Here is a 24,178-nt window from a genome sequence, read left to right as displayed (position 1 = left end):
TTCCTTTCTCCCAGCATCAGAGGTGTATTTGACAGGGACTCAGGCCCCTGCACATCCACGGTACAGCTGGGCGAGCACTGGCCGATCCCATGGCAATCCAACACCTCAGCACTAACAGAGATGCCCCAGGGCAGTGGGCGAAGCAGGAGGCAAGGGGCTCTCTGTGGGTGCAGGAGGTTGGTCTGAATCTCATCAAGGGTCTGGGCTGGATGGGACAAAATATCTGGAGACAAATGAAGGCAAGAGATCCAAAGTGGTTTACTAAAATGTGTCTGGTTCACCAACTGAAACAATTCCCTAGGGATGACCCAATCCTCACATGAGCCCACATATCATGCCTAGAAGATTATCCTGAAATAGTGTGAAGCATCCAACCCCACAGTGGCTCACATATTAAAATCAACCTTCTATTGTGAAAATCTGGTACATCAAACTAATAATAATAATAATAATAATAATAATGATAATAATAAAAACAAAACAAAACAAAAACCAGAAACTGAGTAGATGGAGGTATTCTTTCCAACATGCTTGATGTCTCTGAGGAGCTAGAGATGTACAAGAATGAAGTGAAGAAGAAAAACAAGTGACTGAAGCAAATGTGAATGAATCCTTGTTTTTATCAGGAAGGTAAAGGAAAGGGCTTCTCTGGTTCACTCAAGGATCCTTCAAGGACAATCTATACAGAATTTTTACCTGTTTTTTTTTTATTTTTTTTAATGTTTATTTTTGAGAAAGAGCAAGAGTATGAGCAGGGAGACACAGAATCTGAAGCAGACTCCAGGCTATGAACTCTCAGCGCAGAGCCCGACACAGGGCTTGAACTCATGAACCGCGAGATCATGACCTGAGCCGAAGTTGGACATTCAACTGACTGAGCCATCCAGGCACTCCCTTACCTGTTTTATTTATTCTCATTAACTTCTGTGAGCCGCTAATTATACGTGTATACAAATTTTTTCTATATGTTTATGAAATTTGAATTAAAGAGGCAAAACGAACTATATTAAAGAAACAGGAGGGCCAAAATTTTTATAGGTGCTGTCCTGGCAGGGAGATAACATGTAAAAGAGAAACATGTTTATCTGGTGGAATGATGTAAGTAGCAGGAAAAATACAGGCCTGTATAGACATTATTTAAAGGAAGAGAGAGGAAATGTACTCAATTTCTTTACAGCTATCAGCTCTGTATTTATTTTTTTTAATCTAGATACTGTTGAAAACATTATGAGTAGGTATTGATGAAAAGGTCAATGACCTTCTATAATCACGAAGTGTTATTTCAAAAGGAATTATTTTACTTTAAAAAATATCTTAGATGTTAATATTCCTTAAGAAACATTCTATTTATGTTTCCTCACCTTATGAGGAAATTCAGTTATTATTAGCTTTTCGAATATGCATAAAAATGATCTAGAAGCTTTATAATTAATATATAGTATAAATATATTGTTAAAATGCTTTAAAGGGTTATATAGATAACAAAACATAATGTATACAATAATGAAGACAGTGCAACCTTTTAAACAAAGAAGTTTCGATTTCTGGAAGAAGAGCTGTGTAGACTCCTGCAGAAAACATGGTCAGTGTAATCACATCATTGGGGCATATTCTTGAAGATCAAGTGCTTGAATATAGTCAGCCACGGCTTCCTCAATCAGACCTATTCTACCACGAACTTCTGCTCTGCGATTATATATGAGAGCATCATCAGGCTTCAAAGACAGGGCTGTAAAAGAAAAAACATTTCAAGCTATGTTTTATGGTAACATTAGAAAATAGGCTCCTTTTTTAAAAATAAAAAATTTATAAGAACTTTAGTGTTATTTATTTGAAAGCATTTTTCTTCAAATGTAAGTCATTATTTAGTAAGATTAAAAATATTAAATCTTTCTAAGGAAACTAACTTGGGGAACACTGTACAATGTCTTTCTTTGAAAGGCTGCCATTGTTTATGTATGGTTTCCCTAATAATTTTCTGTATCTCAGCTTACCCATGCTTTAAGCTGTTCCATAAAGGAATCAACATTGGTAGCATTAAAGATATAATACATAAAAACATTAATTCTTATGTAAGTTTACCTACACAAATAGACCTGATGACTTTCTCCTTTTGTTGTCAAAAACTAAGCATATCAACAACCCCTGTGATCTTAGCCAAAAATTACAAAACAAAAATACCTTTACTTAGGTCTCCCTCAGCTAGTTCATATTGCTTTAAACAACAGTAGAAGTGTGCTCTGTTAAAATATACTGCAGCCCAAAAGGGACAGCTTTCAACCACATATGCAAAATCTTCTTTTGCTTCTTTGTATTTCTTCAAAATTGTATTTGCGATAGCTCGATTCATGGCAGCACATTCATTTTCTGGATCAAACTTCAAAGCCTTTGAGAAGTAGTCACTGGCCTACAAAATGTGAAGATGATGGTAATTTGAATATATTTCAATTGGAAGCTATACAGTAACTTAAAGCACTTTTGCTCTTAAGTTAAAATAAGGACATTGGCATACCAAGGGGACAGAGGAAGCATTTCATCCAAAATAGGGATGATAAAGAGGTGCATTGTCTGTAGACAATGTAAAAAACAGTAATAAAAACAGCCAAAAGTCACTTTTGTTTTTGTTATCACCATGTGTTGGCAAATCTCGATAATGTCAGTGATAAAACACTACTCCTTGCTGAGGTGAAATGCTCTACTACCAACCCCTGAAATCCCACATCCCTGGTACAGCACTAGAAGAAGGCAAAATATAAATTAGAAAAGAAGGTCACAACAAGATAAAATATGTTGGAAAATTAACATTTTTCATATAAAAGCAGAGTATCTAAGAGCTACAGAGGTAAATGAATTTTAAAAATAAGGTTCTAAACCATACCATTAAGGGATAAAAACTTAGTTATACTATGACAGTTGGGAAGAAGAAAGAGAGAGGAAAAAAATCAACTTGTCAAGAAGACCAAAGACTCTAGATTATTCTCTACTCATCATCAAGCTGAAAGGAACACTTCAAAGTGTGGTCTGTAGACTGGTTTTGAGGTCTTAGTTTGAGAGTCATTTGCTACAGGTATGTAAAGAGCTTAAGTACAGAAACTAAGAGTAAACTGTCAGTAACTTCTAAAGCATTTTGACACAGCTATGACATAAACATATTTCTAGTAACTTGTTTATATTGTCTTAGCAACATATTGATCAATAATAAATTGGAAACTTTTTAAATAGTCCTTCACCACAACTCACTTCAGATGCTGATTAGACCCCCTACTACTCAAGACAGGAGTCTCTTCTCTAATTCCATGATGGATAAAAATTTGGATCCTACTTTAAAACTTACTTCACTTAAAGGAAAAGTCATTTTTAACAATACAGACTGTTCTCCGATTTTTTACCACTCAGTTTTTCCCAACACACCACAATCTTGCTTCTCTCTATCTCCCCCTATTTTGTGAGTTCTGCTCTTGCTGAGGCTGCAGATGTCCTCAAACCCAATGGACATTTTCTAGTTCTTTTCTTTCATGACATTTCTGTGGCATGGACACTTTTGATCTTTGCTTCCTTTGTAAAATTCCCTGTCCTTGAGACAGAATGTCTCCTTGGTTTTTCTCTTACCCCTCTAATGATTTTCTCTGTCTCCTTCGCTGAACTATGTTTCTCTGTGTATTACAGGGATTCATGAGTGAAATGAAACACTGGTAGCATGGTGTCCAGGAGCCCAGACCATGGAACCAGATTTCTAGATTCAAGTCCTGGCTCTACCACTTGTTGTCACCATGTCTTTGGATGAGTAACTAAAGCTCCTTTTGCCCCCAATTTCCTCATCTGTAAAATGGAAGTAACAAATAGAACTCTACTTCCGGTGCTCAATTAGTATTGTGAGGTTCATATGTAAAGTACTGAGAATGATATTCAAAACACCAATTATTTTCTATTCAATTATTACTGATAAACCATTTTTTTCCCAGTGTCTACAAATGGAGAGACGACGTAGCCCTAAGGCAATTCTCTGTGAACTTTGCTACCTCTGATGACTTTTAAGAGGCAATTAGATCAAGATTGTGTAACCCATCTTGTTCCTGGATGGAACTATTCTATGTGGCAGATAAGTGCAGTTTAAGGATCTACTAAAATGGTGACAGAAATGACATCCTTCTCTGAAGAGCTTAAAGAGAATTCACTCCTGAACAGAAGGCTGGACTCAACAATCATCAGAAATGAGGCAAGGAAATGACTCTAAGCAGGGCCAAGACTTTCTTCAAAAAGTAATTCAGGCTTCATTTTAGTTAACCAGTAAATAATCAATAAAGCTCACACTATTCTACATCACAAAAGCATGACTTCAATCAAGTAGGAGCAAATGCTTACTTAAGCTACAATAAAATAATTTAGTAACACACAATAATGTACCTGTGAACAATATAACTTTCTATCATAGCTTCCAAAATATATTACTTAGAAAAAAGCCCATACATTTAATGAGGTTACTTGCAGTATAGGAGTAATAGTTATGAAGCAATTAAAGGTCAAAGACACCTACTGCAAAGATGGCCTTGATTTTTTAACAATTCATCTAATGCCATAATATCTGCAATTAAAAAGCAGATCTAGTTACTTTTTAAGTTACCCATACTTCATGATGTATGTACGTAGCTCATCCAAATGTGATTTAAAATGATTAAGTCACTAACTAATGATAAAAGAAGCCAAAACATATAATACACAAACACACACACACACACACGTGTGTATATATATATATATGTATATATATATATATACACATATATACACACATATATGTGTATACATATATATGCACATATATATTAAGTCTCTAGAGATTATTTGATCTGTTGAAGGACCCTTTTTCCTGCCCCTAAATCTTCCTTTCAGTATAGTTAGAAACAAAGTTTGAGGAGGTGGGGAGGAGGAAATAGAAGTCACTTTCTCCACAAAAAGGCTTCAAGCATACTAAAATAGCTGCATAATTACTGTCAAAGTCTGCTTAACTCTGGAGAGGGTGTGCTCTGTGAAGCCTAAGTATCCAGCATATCAGGAAAGAGGACAAAATACATTTTAAATGAAATATTCACCCAGCTAATGAGTCCCTAGTGCCAGGAAAACAGAGCCATACTTAAAAAAAATATCAAGGATCAAATACACCTTAAATCTAACTAGTTCCATACTAGTTATTAAAGGCAAGTTTAAAAGATTGGAATCTCCCTCCCGTGTGGATCTTAAACATTTATGGGAACAGAAAACTGACCTGGTCATTTTATTTATCTTTATCTCACTAACTAACTCCACAATGCAGGGAAACATTGCTAGGACCCAGACAGAGACGGTCTAAGATTGATGAAGTTTAAGGCAACTGACCTTGGCTTATCAACCTGGGAAACATTAGCCTCCCAGCTGTCCATTGAGGTCTGAGCTACAACAATCTCATTCACACCTCATAGAATTATACCTTCAATAATTTTCTGTCCCAGCATTTAGCTTCACTACTGAGGTCAATGAATCTCATCACAGGGCTTGGCGTCCAGGGTCATGATCTAACTTGGGAAAAAATAAGACCTAAATAAACCAAGGCAATGGCAGTAGAACAGAATGGAGGGCACATATCTGAGGGAAAAAAAATCAAGAAGCAAAACTGACAGGATTAGATAACTGATGGATGAAAGAAGTTAGGAAGAGAAAGATACGGTTGATGCTGATGTCTCTACTCAGGTGACCTGATGGAAGATGACATCTTGAACTGAGAGAGGATCTATATGAAGAAGAGCTTGACAAGAGGTAGGGGATAGCGAGATCAACCCAGTTTGGGCTCTGATGTACTTGGAAAATATCCAGTTTTAGCAACTGGTGATATATATGAGTTAGGAGATCATGACCTGAGCTGAAATCAAAAATCGGATGCTACCCTGACTGAGCCACCCGGCCACCCACTTCCGCAACCCTTTTATTCAAGGCTCTGTCTCTGCTGCTGTGACAGTGTTCTTGCCAAAATCATCAGTGACTTCCTCCATCCTCCTCTTTCTTGACCTCTCCCAGCAGCATTTGCCACAGGACACTTTTCCCTTCTTAAAGCCCATTATTCTCGAGGTATTATCATAATCTCCTACTTTTCTTCTCATCATCCTAGCCGGGTGCTCCCTTCTCAGTCTACTTTCTGGTATCTCCTCTCTGCTTCGCTCTTAAACACTAGTGCTACCACAGGGCTCGCTCCTCAAACCCCTCTCTCCAGCTATACTACCTGCCCAGGCGATCTCATCTCATATAGTCCCACATACATGCTTATACTGATATAATGCTTATGTGAGACTGTACTAGATGTTTGTCACTACTAATATTTTTCTTGTTTATTTTCTATTTCTTCCTCCAATAAAAAGTAAGCTACATCAGAAAAGAAGCCTTCCTGATCTTGCTCAGCTCTGTATCCTCAGGGTTATTATTAATGCCTCACACATGGCAGGTACATCACAAGTATACGGAGGTTGAAGAGATGAAGAGCTAGTGGAATCAGAAAATATTTGCTGAACTTTTCCAGCAAAATAAAGAGAAGAACGATAGCTCTTGGTATATAAAGATGCCCCACAGGTCATTTTATTCAGGGATACGGAGGCAGTCTTGGATGTCAGAGGAGAACACTGAGGCTATAGTTCTCAGAAAATACAAGCAATAAAAACAAGTTTTTAAAATGAGTACATCGGGGCGCCTGGGTGGCGCAGTCGGTTAAGCGTCCGACTTCAGCCAGGTCACGCTCTCGCGGTCCGTGAGTTCGAGCCCCGCATCAGGCTCTGGGCTGATGGCTCGGAGCCTGGAGCCTGTTTCAGATTCTGTGTCTCCCTCTCTCTGCCCCTCCCCCGTTCATGCTCTGTCTCTCTCTGTCCCAAAAATAAATAAAAAACGTTGAAAAAAAAAATTAAAAAAAAATAAAAATAAAAAAAATAAATAAAATGAGTACATCATCTTAGAAGGTAAGGGTTGTGGAAAGTTCTAAGAAACACAGAGCTTGTAGTGGAAGCCTTCCTAGACCAGGTAGGCTTAGAGAGGACATTTTGCAGTCTTTTGCCATAGCATCAAGGCGAGCAGAACTTAGAAAGTTACCATGGCCCATCACCCTACTTCCCATAAGAGGCTCTGCTGTTAGTCCAGGAACAAGATGTATCTCGTTCAAATGTGAGTTAACAGAGAAGCAATTTGCCTGCCTTCATTGTAAAAGCCAAGGATGAAAAGTAATAGCTTAATTTTTGGAAAGATTATAAAAACTCAGTAGAAAAAAAAAGTATTGTTACAATGTAGAGAAAAATTATAATGTAACATTTCAAAACTAACTAGAAAAAAATGGTAACGGAGCAATTGTGTTTAAGAAAAAAATAAACAAATACTGAAGGATATCAGAAAAGACATGGCTAGGAAGGCATGACATAGAAATCAGATGAAAAAAAAAAATTAAGGTCCACAGGGGATAACAGAGATGTCAGAAAACACAGGAAATATTTAGAAGAGAAATGTGAAAAAAGCAAAGAAATGCAACAGAAATTAAGAAATTAAAAAACATAAGAAAAAATAATTGGTATATAGAAGTCAGAGGGCATCTTATATATAATAATTGACATTCATTCCAATGAAGAGAATAATGAAACAAAAAAAGTTTTACACTGAATTCAACAAAACTCTTCTGGGGGGCCGGGTTCGAGGTCAGGAGCGAGGTCAGGATTGCGGTTCAGACGCGGGGCACCGCGCGTGGCCAGACCTCAAGCCTGTCGGAGTCAGGTGCTCCTGGTGTTCCAGCCTTCTGACTTAGACTGAGATTGATACCCCAGGCCTTCCAGTTTTCAGGCCTGTGGACTCCAGCTGAATCAAACCACTGGCTTTCCAGGTTCTCCAGTTTGCACATGGCAGATCGTGGGACCTCTCAGCCCCCATAATCCCATAAGAATGCAGCCCAGCTGCGATGGTCATTGTAGCTGGTGAGCCTGAAGCAGAGAACATAGCTCCCCCCCATGAAGACTCCTGCCAAACTCAAACTGTGAGACTTTAAAATCAAGTATTTGCGGAGACTTCCTGAAGATGGCGGCGTAGGAGGACGCTGGGCTCACCGCGCGTCCTGCTGATCACTTAGATTCCACCTACACCTGCCTAAAGAACCCAGAAAACCGCCAGAGGATTAGCAGAATGGAGTCTCCGGAGCCAAGCGCAGACGAGAGGCCCACGGAAGAGGGTAGGAAGGGCGGCGAGGCGGTGCGCGCTCCACGGACTGGCGGGAGGGAGCCGGGGCGGAGGGGCGGCTCGCCGGCCAAGCGGAGCCCCCAAGTCTGGCTGGCAAAAGCGGAGGGGCCGGACGGACTGTGTTCCGACAGCAAGCGCGACTTAACGTCTGGGAGGTCATAAGTTAACAGCTCTGCTCGGAAAGCGGGAAGGCTGGAGGACAAAGGGAGGGAGAGTTCCTGAGCCCCCAGACGACAGAGCTTAGCTTGGTGGAGAACAAAGGCGCTCGCCAGCGCCATCTCCCTCGCCCATCCCCCAGCCAAAATCCCCAAGGGAACCAGTTCCTGCCAGGGAACTTGCTCCCTCCACGCAAACACCCAACTCTGTGCTTCTGTGGAGCCAAACCTCTGGCAGCGGATCTGACTCCCTCCCGCTGTCACAGGGCCCCTCCTGAAGTGGATCACCTAAGGAGAAGCGAGCTAAGCCTGCCCCTCCTGCCCCCGTGCACCTTGCCTACCCACCCCAGCTAATACGCCAGATCCCCAGCACCACAAGCCTGGCAGTGTGCAAGTAGCCCAGAGGGGCTACGCCACCCCACAGTGAATCCCACCCCTAGGAGAGGGGAAGAGAAGGCACACACCAGTCTGACTGTGGCCCCAGCGGTGGGCTGGGGGCAGACTTCAGGTCTGACTGCGGCCCCGCCCACCAACTCCAGTTATACACCACAGCACGGGGGAAGTGCCCTGCGGGTCCTCACCACTCCAGGGACTATCCAAAATGACCAAACGGAAGAATTCCCCTCAGAAGAATCTCCAGGAAATAACCACAGCCAATGAACTGATCAAAAAGGATTTAAATAATATAACAGAAAGTGAATTTAGAATAATAGTCATAAAATTAATCGCTGGGCTTGAAAACAGTATAGAGGACAGCAGAGAATCTCTTGCTACAGAGATCAAGGGACTAAGGAACAGTCACAAGGAGCTGAAAAACGCTTTAAACGAAATGCAAAACAAAATGGAAACCACGACGGCTCGGATTGAAGAGGCAGAGGAGAGAAGAGGTGAACTAGAAGATAAAGTTATGGAAAAAGCTGAGAGAAAGAGAGATAAAAAAATCCAGGAGTATGGGGGGAAAACTAGAGAACTAAGTGATACACTAAAAAGAAATAATATACGCATAATTGGTATCCCAGAGGAGGAAGAGAGAGGGAAAGGTGCTGAAGGGGTACTTGAAGAAATTATACCTGAGAACTTCCCTGAACTGGGGAAGGAAACAGGCATTGAAATCCAAGAGGCACAGAGAACTCCCTTCAGACGTAACTTGAATCGTTCTTCTGCACGACATATCATAGTGAAACTGGCAAAATACAAGGATAAAGAGAAAATTCTGAAAGCAGCAAGGGATAAACGTGCCCTCACATATAAAGGGAGACCTATAAGACTCGTGACTGATCTCTCCTTTGAAACTTGGCAGGCCAGAAAGGCTTGGCACGATATCTTCAGTGTGCTAAACAGAAAAAATATGCAGCCGAGAATCCTTTATCCAGCAAATCTGTCATTTAGAATAGAAGGAGAGATAAAGGTCTTCCCAAACAAACAAAAACTGAAGGAATTTGTCACCACGAAACCAGCCCTACAAGAGATCCTAAGGGGGATCCTGTGAGACAAAGTACCAGAGACATCACTACAAGCATAAAACATACAGATATCACAATGACTCTAAACCCGTATCTTTCTATAATAACACTGAATGTAAATGGATTAAATGCGCCAACCAAAAGACATAGGGTATCAGAATGGATAAAAAAACAAGACCCATCTATTTGCTGTCTACAAGAGACTCATTTTAGATCTGAGGACACCTTTGGATTGAGAGTGAGGGGATGGAGAACTATTTATCATGCTACTGGCAGCCAAAAGAAAGCTGGAGTAGCCATACTTATATCAGACAAACTAGACTTTAAATTAAAGGCTGTAACAAGACATGAAGAAGGGCATTATATAATAATTACAGGGTCTATCCATCAGGAAGAGCTAACAATTATAAATGTCTATGCGCCAAATACCGGAGCCCCCAGATATATAAAACAATTACTCATAAACATGAGCAACCTCATTGATAAGAATGTGGTCATTGCAGGGGACTTTAACACCCACTTACAGAAATGGATAGATCATCTAGACACACAGTCCATAAAGAAACAAGGGCCCTGAATGATACATTGGATCAGATGGACTTGACAGATATATTTAGAACTCTGCATCCCAAAGCAACAGAATATACTTTCTTCTCGAGTGCACATGGAACATTCTCCAAGATAGATCATATACTGGGTCACAAAACAGCCCTTCATAAGTTTACAAGAATTGAAATTATACCATGCATACTTTCAGACCACAATGCTATGAAGCTTGAAATCAACCACAGGAAAAAGTCTGGAAAACCTCCAAAAGCATGGAGGTTAAAGAACACCCTACTCAAGAATGAGTGGGTCAACCAGGCAATTAGAGAAGAAATTAAAAAATATATGGAAACAAACAAAAATGAAAATACAACAATCCAAACGCTTTGGGATGCAGCGAAGGCAGTCCTGAGAGGAAAATACATTGCAATCCAGGCCTATCTCAAGAAACAAGAAAAATCCCAAATACAAAATCCAACAGCACACCTAAAGGAAATAGAAGCAGAACAGCAAAGGCGGCCTAAACCCAGCAGAAAAAGAGAAATCATAAAGATCAGAGCAGAAATAAACAATATAGAATCTAAAAAAACTGTAGAGCAGATCAACAAAACCAAGAGGTGGTTTTTTGAAAAAATAAACAAAATTGACAAACCTCTAGCCAGGCTTCTCAGAAAGAAAAGGGAGATGACCCAAATAGATAAAATCATGAATGAAAATGGAATTATTACAACCAATCCCTCAGAGATACAAACAATTATCAGGGAATACTATGAAAAATTATATGCCAACAAATTGGACAACCTGGAAGAAATGGACAAATTCCTAAACACCCACACTCTTCCAAAACTCAATCAGGAGGAAATAGATAGCTTGAACAGACCCATAACCAGCAAAGAAATTGAATCGGTTATCAAAAATCTCCCAACAAATAAGAGTCCAGGACCAGATGGCTTCCCAGGGGAGTTCTACCAGACGTTTAAAGCAGAGATAATACCTATCCTTCTCAAGCTATTCCAAGAAATAGAAAGGGAAGGAAAACTTTCAGACTCATTCTATGAAGCCAGTATTACTTTGATTCCTAAACCAGACAGAGACCCAGTAAAAAAAGAGAACTACAGGCCAATATCCCTGATGAATATGGATGCAAAAATTCTCAATAAGATACTAGCAAATCGAATTCAACAGCATATAAAAAGAATTATTCACCATGATCAAGTGGGATTCATTCCTGGGATGCAGGGCTGGTTCAACATTCGCAAATCGATCAACGTGATACATCACATTAACAAAAAAAAAGAGAAGAACCATATGATCCTGTCAATCGATGCAGAAAAGGCCTTTGACAAAATCCAGCACCCTTTCTTAATAAAAACCCTTGAGAAAGTCGGGATAGAAGGAACATACTTAAAGATCATAAAAGCCATTTATGAAAAGCCCACAGCTAACATCATCCTCAACGGGGAAAAACTGAGAGCTTTTTCCCTGAGATCAGGAACACGACAGGGATGCCCACTCTCACCGCTGTTGTTTAACATAGTGCTGGAAGTTCTAGCATCAGCAATCAGACAACAAAAGGAAATCAAAGGCATCAAAATTGGCAAAGATGAAGTCAAGCTTTCGCTTTTTGCAGATGACATGATATTACACATGGAAAATCCGATAGACTCCACCAAAAGTCTGCTAGAACTGATACATGAATTCAGCAAAGTTGCAGGATACAAAATCAATGTACAGAAATCAGTTGCATTCTTATACACTAACAATGAAGCAACAGAAAGACAAATAAAGAAACTGATCCCATTCACAATTGCACCAAGAAGCATAAAATACCTAGGAATAAATCTAACCAAAGATGTAAAAGATCTGTATGCTGAAAACTATAGAAAGCTTATGCAGGTAATTGAAGAAGATATAAAGAAATGGAAAGACATTCCCTGCTCATGGATTGGAAGAATAAATATAGTCAAAATGGCAATACTACCCAAAGCTATCTACACATTCAATGCAATCCCAATCAAAATTGCACCAGCATTCTTCTCGAAACTAGAACAAGCAATCCTAAAATTCATATGGAACCACAAAAGGCCTCGAATAGCCAAAGTAATTTTGAAGAAGAAGACCAAAGCAGGAGGCATCACAATCCCAGACTTTAGCCTCTACTACAAAGCTGTCATCATCAAGACAGCATGGTATTGGCATAAAAACAGACACATAGACCAATGGAATAGAATAGAAACCCCAGAACTAGACCCACAGACGTATGGCCAACTAATCTTTGACAAAGCAGGAAAGAACATCCAATGGAAAAAAGACAGTCTCTTTAACAAATGGTGCTGGGAGAACTGGACAGCAACATGCAGAAGGTTGAAACTAGACCATTTTCTCACACCATTCACAAAAATAAACTCAAAATGGATAAAGGACCTGAATGTGAGACAGGAAACCATCAAAACCTTAGAGGAGAAAGCAGGAAAAGACCTCTCTGACCTCAGCCGTAGCAATCTCTTACTCGGCACATCCCCAAAGGCAAGGGAATTAAAAGCAAAAGTGAATTACTGGGACCTTATGAAGATAAAAAGCTTCTGCACAGCAAAGGAAACAACCAACAAAACTAAAAGGCAACCAACGGAATGGGAAAAGATATTTGCAAATGACATATCGGACAAAGGGCTAGTATCCAAAATCTATAAAGAGCTCATCAAACTCCACACCTGAAAAACAAATAACCCAGTGAAGAAATGGGCAGAAAACATGAATAGACACTTCTCTAAAGAAGACATCCGGATGGCCAACAGGCACATGAAAAGATGTTCAACGTCGCTCCTCATCAGGGAAATACAAATCAAAACCACACTCAGATATCACCTCACGCCAGTCAGAGTGGCCAAAATGAACAAATCAGGAGACTACAGATGCTGGAGAGGATGTGGAGAAACAGGAACCCTCTTGCACTGTTGGTAGGAATGCAAATTGGTGCAGCCGCTCTGGAAAGCAGTGTGGAGGTTCCTCAGAAAATTAAAAATAGACCTACCCTATGACCCAGCAATAGCACTGCTAGGAATTTATCCAAGGGATACAGGAGTACTGATGCATAGGGGCACTTGTACCCCAATGTTTATAGCAGCACTCTCAACAATAGCCAAATTATGGAAAGAGCCTAAATGTCCATCAACTGATGAATGGATAAAGAAATTGTGGTTTATATACACATGGAATACTACGTGGCAATGAAAAAGAATGAAATATGGCCTTTTGTAGCAACGTGGATGGAACTGGAGAGTGTGATGCTAAGTGAAATAAGCCATACAGAGAAAGACAGATACCATATGGTTTCACTCTTATGTGGATCCTGAGAAACGTAACAGAAACCCATGGGGGAGGGGAAGGAAAAAAAAAAAAAAAAGAGGTTAGAGTGGGAGAGAGCCAAAGCATAAGAGACTGTTAAAAACTGAGAGCAGGGGCACCTGGGTGGTGCAGTCGGTTAAGCGTCCGACTTCAGCCAGGTCACGATCTCGCGGTCCGTGAGTTCAAGCCCCGCGTCGGGCTCTGGGCTGATGGCTCGGAGCCTGGAGCCTGTTTCCGATTCTGTGTCTCCCTCTCTCTCTGCCCCTCCCCCGTTCATGCTCTGTCTCTCTCTGTCCCAAAAATAAAAAATAAAAAATAAAAAATAAAACGTTAAAAAAAAAAAACTGAGAGCAAACTGAGGGTTGATGGGGGTGGGAGGGAGGGCAGGGTGGGTGATGGGTATTGAGGAGGGCACCTTTTGGGATGAGCACTGGGTGTTGTATGGAAACCAATTTAAATAAAATAAAATAAAATAAAATAAAAAAACCAAAAAAAACCTCTTCTGAAATCTGCATCTTGAAAATGCACACTGTATACTTTGACTCCAAATTGTCAACTCTGAGACGTACCTTGGTAAAACCTTTTACTTAAAAACAATAACAAACGAACAAAAAAACTTTGGTTGTCATGACAAAACAAAGTCACCAATAAAAGAACAAAAATCACGTTTGCAGCAGGCTTTTTGACAACAACATATAACACCAGAAAATAGTGAAATACTTAAAACATTCAAGGAAAGAAGAGTGAGTCAGGACCTTAAACCCAGACATGCTACCTTAAGTTGTAAAAGCTGCAGGCAAACAGCTATGAACATTAAAAAAGTCAAGGAATATTGTTCTCATGAGCCCTTTCTCGGGACCCTGCTAGAGGACCAATTTCAGGCAACTAAGAAATTAGCAGTTGGGAGGGAAACTTTGGCAAAAAGCCTGGTAATGACAACTGAGTATGCTTAACTAGAGAACAGAGGCTAAAATGTGAAATAAGGGTAACAAAATAGTGTGCAAATATTAACCCCTCTGGCAGTGGAGGAATAACGAAACTCTCAACAAAATGGGAGAATAGAGAGACACAGTGGAAAACTGGCACAAGCTGATACCATAAGCTTGAACATATTTAAGAATAAAAATAGACACTTTTTTTAAAAAAAGAATACTATTAACTAAAATCAACTAATAGATGAGAGGGAGGATTAAGGGAAGAAGAGATTAAATGGTAATCTTGTTGTTCATAGTAGAGAAACTGGAGAAATAAGAAACTAAGAGTATAGAAATATGTTTATAAAGGTAATCACTAAAGCAAAACTGAAAACTTTCCTAAATATCAGAAAACCTTTCAAAAAATTAAATAAAGCAGACTACAGAATAAAATATTTTAAATGCATCACACAAAAATATGACATAAAATAACAGAAGATCAAACATACTGACCATGGCAAAATGTAAATGGACTTAACCCATCTATGAAAAGCCACATATTTTCAAATTGCCATCTAAAGCAAAATCTAACTCTATGCTGTATAAAAGAGATGCAAACCTAAAATAAAGGATTCTAAACATTGAAAATAAGAGGAAGGGCAAAGGAATATCGGGCAAAAAGCAAACCAAATGAAATCAGAGGTCAAAATCTTCATATCAGATAAAAGCAAATTTATTCCAAAGAGCTAAAAGAAACAGAAGGGCATTTGTAATGCACTCACAATGCATATGTAATGTGTATGACTATCTGTACATAAAATAATAATGTAGCAGCAATATTTATAAAGCAGAAATTATAAGAGATGTAAAGAAAACTACAGAGGGCCACACTAATTTTAAGATACTTAAATAAACCTTTCTCGGTCCAACATGAACCAAATGAAAAACAAGTATGGATGTAGGCTAAATTAAAAACGTAATTTATAAGGTATATTTTATATGGATATTTTTAACTATATATCCTTATAGCATAAATTGTTTTTAGTAAAGTCCCCTGGAGTATTTAAGTTGCCATATACTAGACCACATTAAAACTCAATAAACTCTAAAATTAGAAAATATAGAAGTCCTTCTACCTAGACATTTTAACTGCCTTGTTAATTTATTATTCAGTCAAAAGGGAAATAAAATTTCAGGTGTAACATTTTAGGAAAACAAACAAACAAAAACATTGCAGACTGAAATACATAGGAAACTGCTAAAAGCAGTACTAGGGAAATGGCCTCACCTTGACAACTCACCACAATATAAAATAAAGGGTGACAATAGATGAATTGAACTTCTGACTCAAAGACAGACAAAGAACAAAGATAAACTGAAGATAAAGAACAAAAGAGAGAATATAAATAAAAAATTAAAGTTGAGTTTGAATTATGTAAATATCAGAATAATTTGAATTATGTAAATATCATCTAATAACCCAACATTTTCATTTCAGAGACTCTGAATTACAGTCCAAAAAGATTAAGATGTCATAAAACCACAACTAACATCTTTATCTCCTTACTCCCAGTCAAGTGCTCATGTGACTGAAGTTTAGGAAAGGTAGCAATTAAGACAAGTTAGATAATCACGTCATGAAAAAAGAGTCTCGGAGGAAGTCTGAGATTTGGCTAAGTGGAGTCAAAGAGAGGATTCCAGGACAGAAGCTGGCAACAATGGATAGCCAGGCAATGGCCCATGCTTGGGGAAGTCCAGAACAATGTTTACTGGACAAGTATCGAATGGTTGATGATAATGACAAGAATAAACCCATAGAGATGTAAACATTTATTACAAACATTCTTATGAAAGAGAACTTAAAAAAAAAGAGCTAATGAATGATTAGCCTGTTATGTAAGGTTGCATTTTGAAACTATATATAACAAAGAAAGCATTTAGTGTCTAAAAGGCAATGTTAAGGAAAACTCCTTACCTGGGAAAACTGCCTGTGGTGAAAATAGATATTTCCTGCATTGAAGTAAGCCAGTGAATACGTAGGATTTAGGGAAATTGCTGCTTGATAGTCTTTCATTGCATTCTGTTGTTGACCCATAAACTCGTGAATCACACCACGATTTGTTAAGAATTCTGCTGTAGTATTGATCTGCAATATAATAGTATGAGTATTTAGCATCTGGGAATAGTGTTTATCTCCAATTTCAAGACTAAAAATGAATGTTATGAAATCTACTTGTGGGAAACTAGTAATTTTATAGTGCAGGTGAAACCCATTAGAGCAAATATTTTGAGAAACGACAGGGTATGAAGTTGATTCAAAGTCAACCCTTTGTTGATTTGGTTGCAATAAAACAAATAATCTTAGTGCTTTACTCAGTTCCTTTCCAAAAGATAGACACAGTGGTAGTGGGCCGGGGGGGCAGGGGGGAGGTTATCTGTTTAGCTCTGTTAAGCTGGAGAAGAAATTAAATAGTTAATATGTTTATTTGTCCTAGGTAGCAGCAATTATCTTTCAGTTCTTTCCTTTTTCTCATCTCAAAGATTACAAAATCTGCCCATTTCTACAGAAACAATCCAAACTCCAGAAGAAAAGAGAAAGATTTTTCTGTCACTGTATACAAAACCTAAGATTTTTATTTGCCATTTCACTACAGAAGGATTTTGGAATTTATATTGTTCTTTCTTTAGTTCCTTTGAACCCAGAACATTATTTTATTTTTTGCATTTATTTTTTATTACAAACGAATATTTATGTCCCATGAAACTATAAATTGCATTTACTGACAAGAGTCAACATTTGTCATGAGTTTGTATTTTGGATTTTAAATGTTATTTACATTATAAAATTGACAAACCATGATAACTCTTTAGGATTCTTCTGGAAAAAGAAAACACACAAATATCATTTTCCCTATAAGTTACTTTAAAAAGTAACCAAGAAGTTATTAATGGTGCTAATTTATGCCAATGATAATATAATCTAAGTGCATTTTTACCTTTATGGCAGCATTAATGTCTTGAATTGCAGCAAAATTATCACCCATCTGAAGAGAGACCACAGCTCTTCCTTCATAGGCTAAGTAGCATTTTGGATCAACTTCTATGGCAACGGTAAAGTGATTCCAAGCTTTCTGGAATTTTCCTTGGGCCTAAAATAAGGTTTCATTTACATGAAGTTAGAAATTGTCTACAACATGACAAGTTAGAAATTGTCTATAATGTGACAAATGTTTATGGTTCTAACTTAATCAGTTAAAGCCTTCAGTAAGGGCCAATTTATATTGTGCTAAATCCAAGATATTAAAAAAAAAAAAAAAGAAGTAGATTGTACTGTGAGTGCACTCAATTGACTAAATTACCTCTGAGTATTCATACTAACATTTTAATTAATTAAAATAAATCTACTTGTCAGAGTCATCTCTTATGCCAATCTTGGAGAACACTAACGCTTCTGACAATCACCACCATGAGGTTTACTTGAGCTCCATACACACACAGGTAGGGATTGTATTTATTCCTTGGCATTGAATCTCCAGCTATACATAACATATACATAATGAAAATAACAAAATAAATGTGTTGAGAATAAACTAATAGCGTAAAACCTATTTTGACAGATTTTACCAGCATCTAGAATTTTAGAATCACTATACATATTTCATGGAAAAATGCATTCAAATCTACCAAGTATCTGTTCATACAAACCTTAGCACCAACTGGAAAATAAGAACAAAGGTTAGGAGAGGGGTGCTGTTAACTGAAAGATGTCCAAGTATTTCCAAGGGAAGACCAGCTAGCAACTAAATACCTCATCACCGTAAGGCAGTGAGCTGATAAATTCATGGAGGTCCAGAGTCTGTCCTTTATTCTCATAGGTTAAAAACCCACCTTGCCAGAAGCTGCCTCACATACACCAAACTGAGCCCAGTGACTCTTACATAAAACTAATATTTTAACTATACACTGTTCTTTAACCAGCAAATCTTCTGCCTCTGCACAAATTATGTGAAAATCAACACTGTCATGACAAATTCATTTGAGAAACAAAAATAAGAATATTAAGCTGCAGACAGCCTCACAATAGGATATCTGTCATCTGTTTCTGACATCTGTTTTGGCTAACTTCTATATCACTAGTGCTAGGCACACAGTAGAGAAATCTGTCTTTGTTGAACAAATGGTTACTCTTTCCCCTGAGCAGAAATTGGATGAACCTCTGTAACTCTTCTAAGTCCTTCCTTTCCTGACTCAATCCTTCCTCATACTGATGTTTCTCAATCTTCTTTCAGGTTGATATATACAAAGTGAGATCTTCATAAACAAAACTCTGATGTCTCTGCTTTGGTTAATTATATTAGCATTTTTAACTGGCCTGAAAGGCCTTCACCTCCAGTCATTTTCCAATTCTCTAGCCTTGTCCTACAACACTCTCTTCTTCCTGTAACATTCCATCCACTTGGGCCCTCTGTTTTTTCACAAGACTTTCTAATGGGTTGTTCACTGTGTCTTAGCCCCAATTCTTAACTCTGACTGATTACTAGTCTTTCACACTCCCTTTAATTGTTAATTTCTCAAAAAGCCCTCCCTTACCCCTTCAACAAATCTAAGTTCACTTGTTATAAGTTGTCCTAAAACACATCTTTTTCCTTTGTTGCACTTATCATAAGTATAATTAAATAATTATTCACATGATTGCTTGATACTCATCTCTCTAGTAGGCAGTAAACTCTAAAAGAAGAACCAAGTATATTTGGTTTACTGCATATCACTAGGCCTAGAGTAATTCTTATCCTATATTAGGTGCTCAGTAAAATGCCTTTTGAATGCGATGCATGACAATGTTAACACATTTCATTGGATTGCAATCAGCTCTAGCAGCTTTGGAAGTCATCCTGTCTCTTCAAACTGACTTTGCAAATTTCTACTGTGATCCAATAATGGCTAATTTTATGTTTAAGTCTCAGAGAGCAATCTTATTTTCCTTATCATAAGTTCTTGGGCACACTTCACTATAGCTGCCAATCTTAACAATCAACTCCAATGTTATTAATATTATTAGATCAGCCAAACTCATTTATTTTCAAATTTTAAAAAAATCAACTGTAATTGCAGATTATTAATAAGAATTTCTGCAAATTAAAATATTTTGAACATATTTGTTGTCCATTATCTAAAATTTTGAATATTGAAAAAAGATTTTAAAAAAGAGAAGAAAATTTTAATTACTCAGTTCCTCTTCATAGAATATAAAGCACACTTAGCACTTTATTCCAAGGATGTCGCTACATATTTTATTAGTGCAAATAGGTTCGTGAGTGCATGGGTCAGGTCAGTGTGTTCCAGAAACCACTCAGAGACCTGTGTAGTGACACAGAGAGTAATACTTTCCCACCTTGCTGAAAGGACAAACACCTAGTCTCTTGCCTGCCCAGTAAGTTCTCACTCACTGCCATTTGGAAGATGACCTGAATCCCTTGTACAGTGTTTATCTGGCCCATTGTATGGCTAAAGTCCACTTCAAAACTCTCACCCATTGCTTATTCTCTCTAGCTTTTCATTAATTCAACAGGACAATAGCTCTGGGGTCCAATACAGGTTAGTGAAACAAATGTTAGCCAGGTTTGTTATATGTGAAACCCATCAGGCAAATTTCAAAAGATGTAAGTGTGGGGGTAAGGTAAGGCAGGGCACAGGTGTTAAGGAACCTCAGGTTTGAAGGGTCATCACCTCACTATGCACCAGGCCCCTGGGTGTGGTCCCCAGGCAGCCTCCCTGTGACTAATAAACCCTCGCTTCTCACTGCTGCTCTAACCTTAAGGGAAAGGTAAAATGTACATAACCAAGGAAATAACATGTATCCTAATCACCAGTAAAGGGCCAAATATATTCTTCTCCTTTTTCCAAAAGGAATTTTTATGAACTAATATGTTATTATAGAATACTACCTGTAAATTATAGCCTAAACTAATTCTGGCTTTTGTGTATGTTGGATTAATGCGCAACACTTTAAGAAAGTCCTTCTGTGCTTGTTTGGTAGCTCCATCATGGCCGTATTCCATGTAAGAATTTCCCCGTCCAACATAAGCATCCAGAAAACATGGATCAATTTTAAGAGCCCAGGTGAAGAAATCAACAGCTTCTTCAAACTCCTTATTTCTGAAAATAAATGAAAATATTGATGCTTTCTGATGAATTTTCTAAGTGCTTTTCTGTATCTAATTTACCCATGAAGGGGCGCCTGGGTGGCTCAGTCGGTTGAGCGTCCGACTTCGGCTCAGGTCATGATCTCGCGGTCTGTGAGTTCGAGCCCCGCGTCGGGCTCTGTGCTGACGGCTCAGAGCCTGGAGCCTGCTTCCGATTCTGTGTCTCCCTCTCTCTCTGCCCCTCCCCTGCTCATGCTCTGTCTCTCTCTGTCTCAAAAATAAATAAAAACGTTAAAAAAAATAAAAATAAAAATAATAAAAATAATTTACCCATGAAGATTTGCATTGACGCTTATAAAAAAAATCTTTCATTTTTATTATCCATCATAGGAAATGAGTACATGAGTTCATATGGCCTAAGGAAGACTGACAGGGTCTTTGAAGATTTTGGTGAAAGGAAAAAGGCAGAATATGTTGGGATGATATTCTAAAGTTCTTTTTTCAGAACTATACAAGTATGAATGGCATTCCCGAACTTGTTTTTAACAGCTATCAGTGACCAGTACAGAAAAACATGCACTATTAATGATGAAAATACACTATTTAAATCAGATTAAAATAAATGTATTTATGTATTTCACATTTCCTTATACAATGAAAGGAACCAAATTTTTATCACATGGCAGGCCTATATCAGATCTTCTATAAAGGGAAATGCTTTCTTTATGACACCAGGAAAGGAGAAAAGAAAAAAAAAAGTGAAATGCGTTCAATTTATTAACTTGTGAACACATGTGAATAAATGATAACTCTATCTCTCGTCCCCAATTATTCTCTTGTGGTAGGATGAGAGCTAGTAAAATAATCAAATATTTGTTCGTGGGCAGATATAGTCACTTTTCCATCGTATATGCATATCTAATAATTATATTCAGTCTCTAGAATGAGGGAGCTAACACTGAGTAACTTCTTGCCTACCACGTACTGTGCTAATTGCGTTACCTATGCTATTTCACTTAATGCCTCCAACAATTCTTAAGCTAGTTATAATTTTCTACATTTTGTAGATGAAAAGAAAATGGCTCAGAAAAGTCTGTGCGCAGTAAATAGCATAGTGATGTTCAACAGTGTACAATATCTAGGATTCAGACTTGGGTAAACCATAACCTCAAATGTCACACTTTTTCATGTGGTCATCTCTGCTCACATTCTTTGCTTTAAATCTACCTGCTGTTGGTGCACAAGATCTGATATCTCAACAGTGTAGTCAGAAGAAAGCTCAGACCTAAACCTGAATGTGTAAATTAATATTAATTTTTCAAAATTGTTCTGAAGAGCAAATGAGCACGTGTGAAAACCACTGAGCAAAGAAACCCTCAATAAAGATGGCCATCTTTCTCCCAGCCTCTTCTTCATTACTTCTCAAAACGGTCTCAAAATTTAACAAGATGCACCACTACTTTACTAATTTTTCCTTCATAAAATACATGGAGCCCAGGGAAACTATTCTAGAGACTGTCATCTCCTAGATATTACTCAGGAATATCTCTTTATAGTGTTCCCCAAACTTCAGCCCCTCCTTTGTGACAGCTGCCCTCTGTTCTACCTACGCTATCATTTACTGAACATTTTTCTTTAGGCCAAATCACTGTTTTTTACTTAACTCAATTTATTTTTTTTTAATGTTTATTTTTGAGAGAGAGAGAGAGACAGCATGAGTGGGGTAGGGGCAGAGAGAGAGGAAGACACAATGTGAAGCAGGCTGTAGGCTCCGAGCTGTCAGCACAGAGCCTGACTCACAAACTCACAAACTCACTCAAACTCACAAACTGTGAGATCATGACCTGAGCCAAAGTCAGACGCTTAACCGACTGAGCCACCCAGGCACCCCTTAACTCAATTTATTTTAAAAGACAACTTAATTTCAATCCCATAAGTAGAAAATTAATATTTCATACCATAAATAGAAAGCAACCGTAAAAATAAATAGCTATTGGAGTTGGATACTATGGTCTGTAGAAAACTGAACCTGAGTTCTATTACAAAGTGTTGGAAAGTTGTTAAGACTAGATTTTGGCTGAGACTTTCCCCTTGATGTATTCATAAGGTTTGAGAAAGAATTCAGTTTGAGGCTGAAAAGCAATTCAGTTTCTCACAACGTGATTCAATATTGTTTAATGCCTAAGCCATGAAGAATAATTGTGGTACTTAGGATATTTGCTGCATGTTTTGGCAAACACTCCCCAAACATGGGGCATCAGGTGTTCTGTCAGAAGATCATACAAGAATCAACAGTGAAATACCAGGAAGCTAGCTAGTCCTTCCTTCTAGTATAGGCAGGCAAAAGTGAACATTCACATACATGAGTCAGTTGGTACCCACTGAGTTCTCTCTGTGGCTTGTTACTAAGAAAACACAGGTTCACTTCCCTCAGTAGTTTACAGTGAAATTGTGCTTCTCTCCTGATTACTGGCACTATTGGAGAGGTAAAAGTTCACTGAATATAGGGTAACAATGCCTGAGGCTGCAGTCTCACTGCTTACAGGAATTATTCTAAAAGTGGATAACGCATTCTGTTTTCCTTTATACCTCTCAATCCCCTTGACCTATTTTGCCCATTCCCCATCCCTGTCCTTTCTGGAAACCACCAATTTGTTTTCTGTAGTTAGGAGTCTGTTTCTGTTTTTGTTTGTTTGCTCATTTGTTTTGTTTTTTAACTTCCACATTTGTCATTCTCTGCCTGATCTATTCGACTTAGCATAATACCCTCTAGGTCCATCTATGTTGTTGCAAATGGCATTCTTTTTTATGGCTGAGTAATTCCAGTGTGTGTGTGTGTGTGTGTGTGTGTGTGTGTGTGTGTGTGTACCACATATTCTTTATCCATTCATCTATTGAAGGGCATTTGGGTTACCTCCATATCTTGGTTATTGTAAATATGCTTCAATAAACATAGGGCTGCACAGATCTTTTCAAATTAATGTTTTTGTTTTCTTTGGGTAAAGTAATGGAATCACTGAATCATATGGTATTTCTATTTTTAATTTTTTAAGGAAATTCCTTAATGTTTTCCACACTGGTTGCACCAATTTACATTCTAAACAGTGCACCATGAGGGTTCCCTTTTGTCCACATCCTCGCCAACACTTGTTATTTCTTGTCTTTTTGGTACTAGCCATTCTGACTGGTGTGAGGTAATCTCTCATTGTGGTTTTGAGTTGCATGTCCCTGATGATAAGTGATGTTGAGCATCTTTTCATGTACCCTTTGGCATCTGTATGTTTTCTTTGGAAAAATATCTATGCAAGTTCCCTATTTTTGATCTAATTATTTGGGGGAGGGAGGGGTTGGCGTTGAGTTGTATAAATTCTTTATATATATTA

The 24,178-nt window shown here is 38.2% G+C and overlaps 1 protein-coding gene across 3 annotated transcripts in view; it reads right to left on the bottom strand.

The window, feature by feature from the left end:
* Nucleotides 1-1,006: 1,006 nt before the first annotated feature.
* Nucleotides 1,007-24,178, bottom strand: part of TTC6 (tetratricopeptide repeat domain 6) — a 209,651-nt gene continuing 186,479 nt past the window's right edge. For all 3 annotated transcript variants that reach the window (XM_058738878.1, XM_058738879.1, XM_058738880.1), the window contains 5 exons: nucleotides 20,598-20,808; nucleotides 17,649-17,801; nucleotides 16,628-16,798; nucleotides 2,182-2,407; nucleotides 1,007-1,729 (listed from right to left, as the gene is read on the bottom strand). In XM_058738878.1, the coding sequence (XP_058594861.1) occupies nucleotides 1,593-1,729; nucleotides 2,182-2,407; nucleotides 16,628-16,798; nucleotides 17,649-17,801; nucleotides 20,598-20,808 (898 nt within the window). In that variant the 3' untranslated portion in view covers nucleotides 1,007-1,592. The remainder of the gene's footprint in view (nucleotides 1,730-2,181; nucleotides 2,408-16,627; nucleotides 16,799-17,648; nucleotides 17,802-20,597; nucleotides 20,809-24,178) is intronic.

Source organism: Neofelis nebulosa, chromosome 7 (genome assembly GCF_028018385.1).
Source record: "Neofelis nebulosa isolate mNeoNeb1 chromosome 7, mNeoNeb1.pri, whole genome shotgun sequence".
Taxonomy (NCBI): Eukaryota; Metazoa; Chordata; class Mammalia; order Carnivora; family Felidae; genus Neofelis; species Neofelis nebulosa.
Note: the sequence above shows the minus strand (reverse complement) of the source record. Positions and strands in the feature narration are given on the sequence as shown.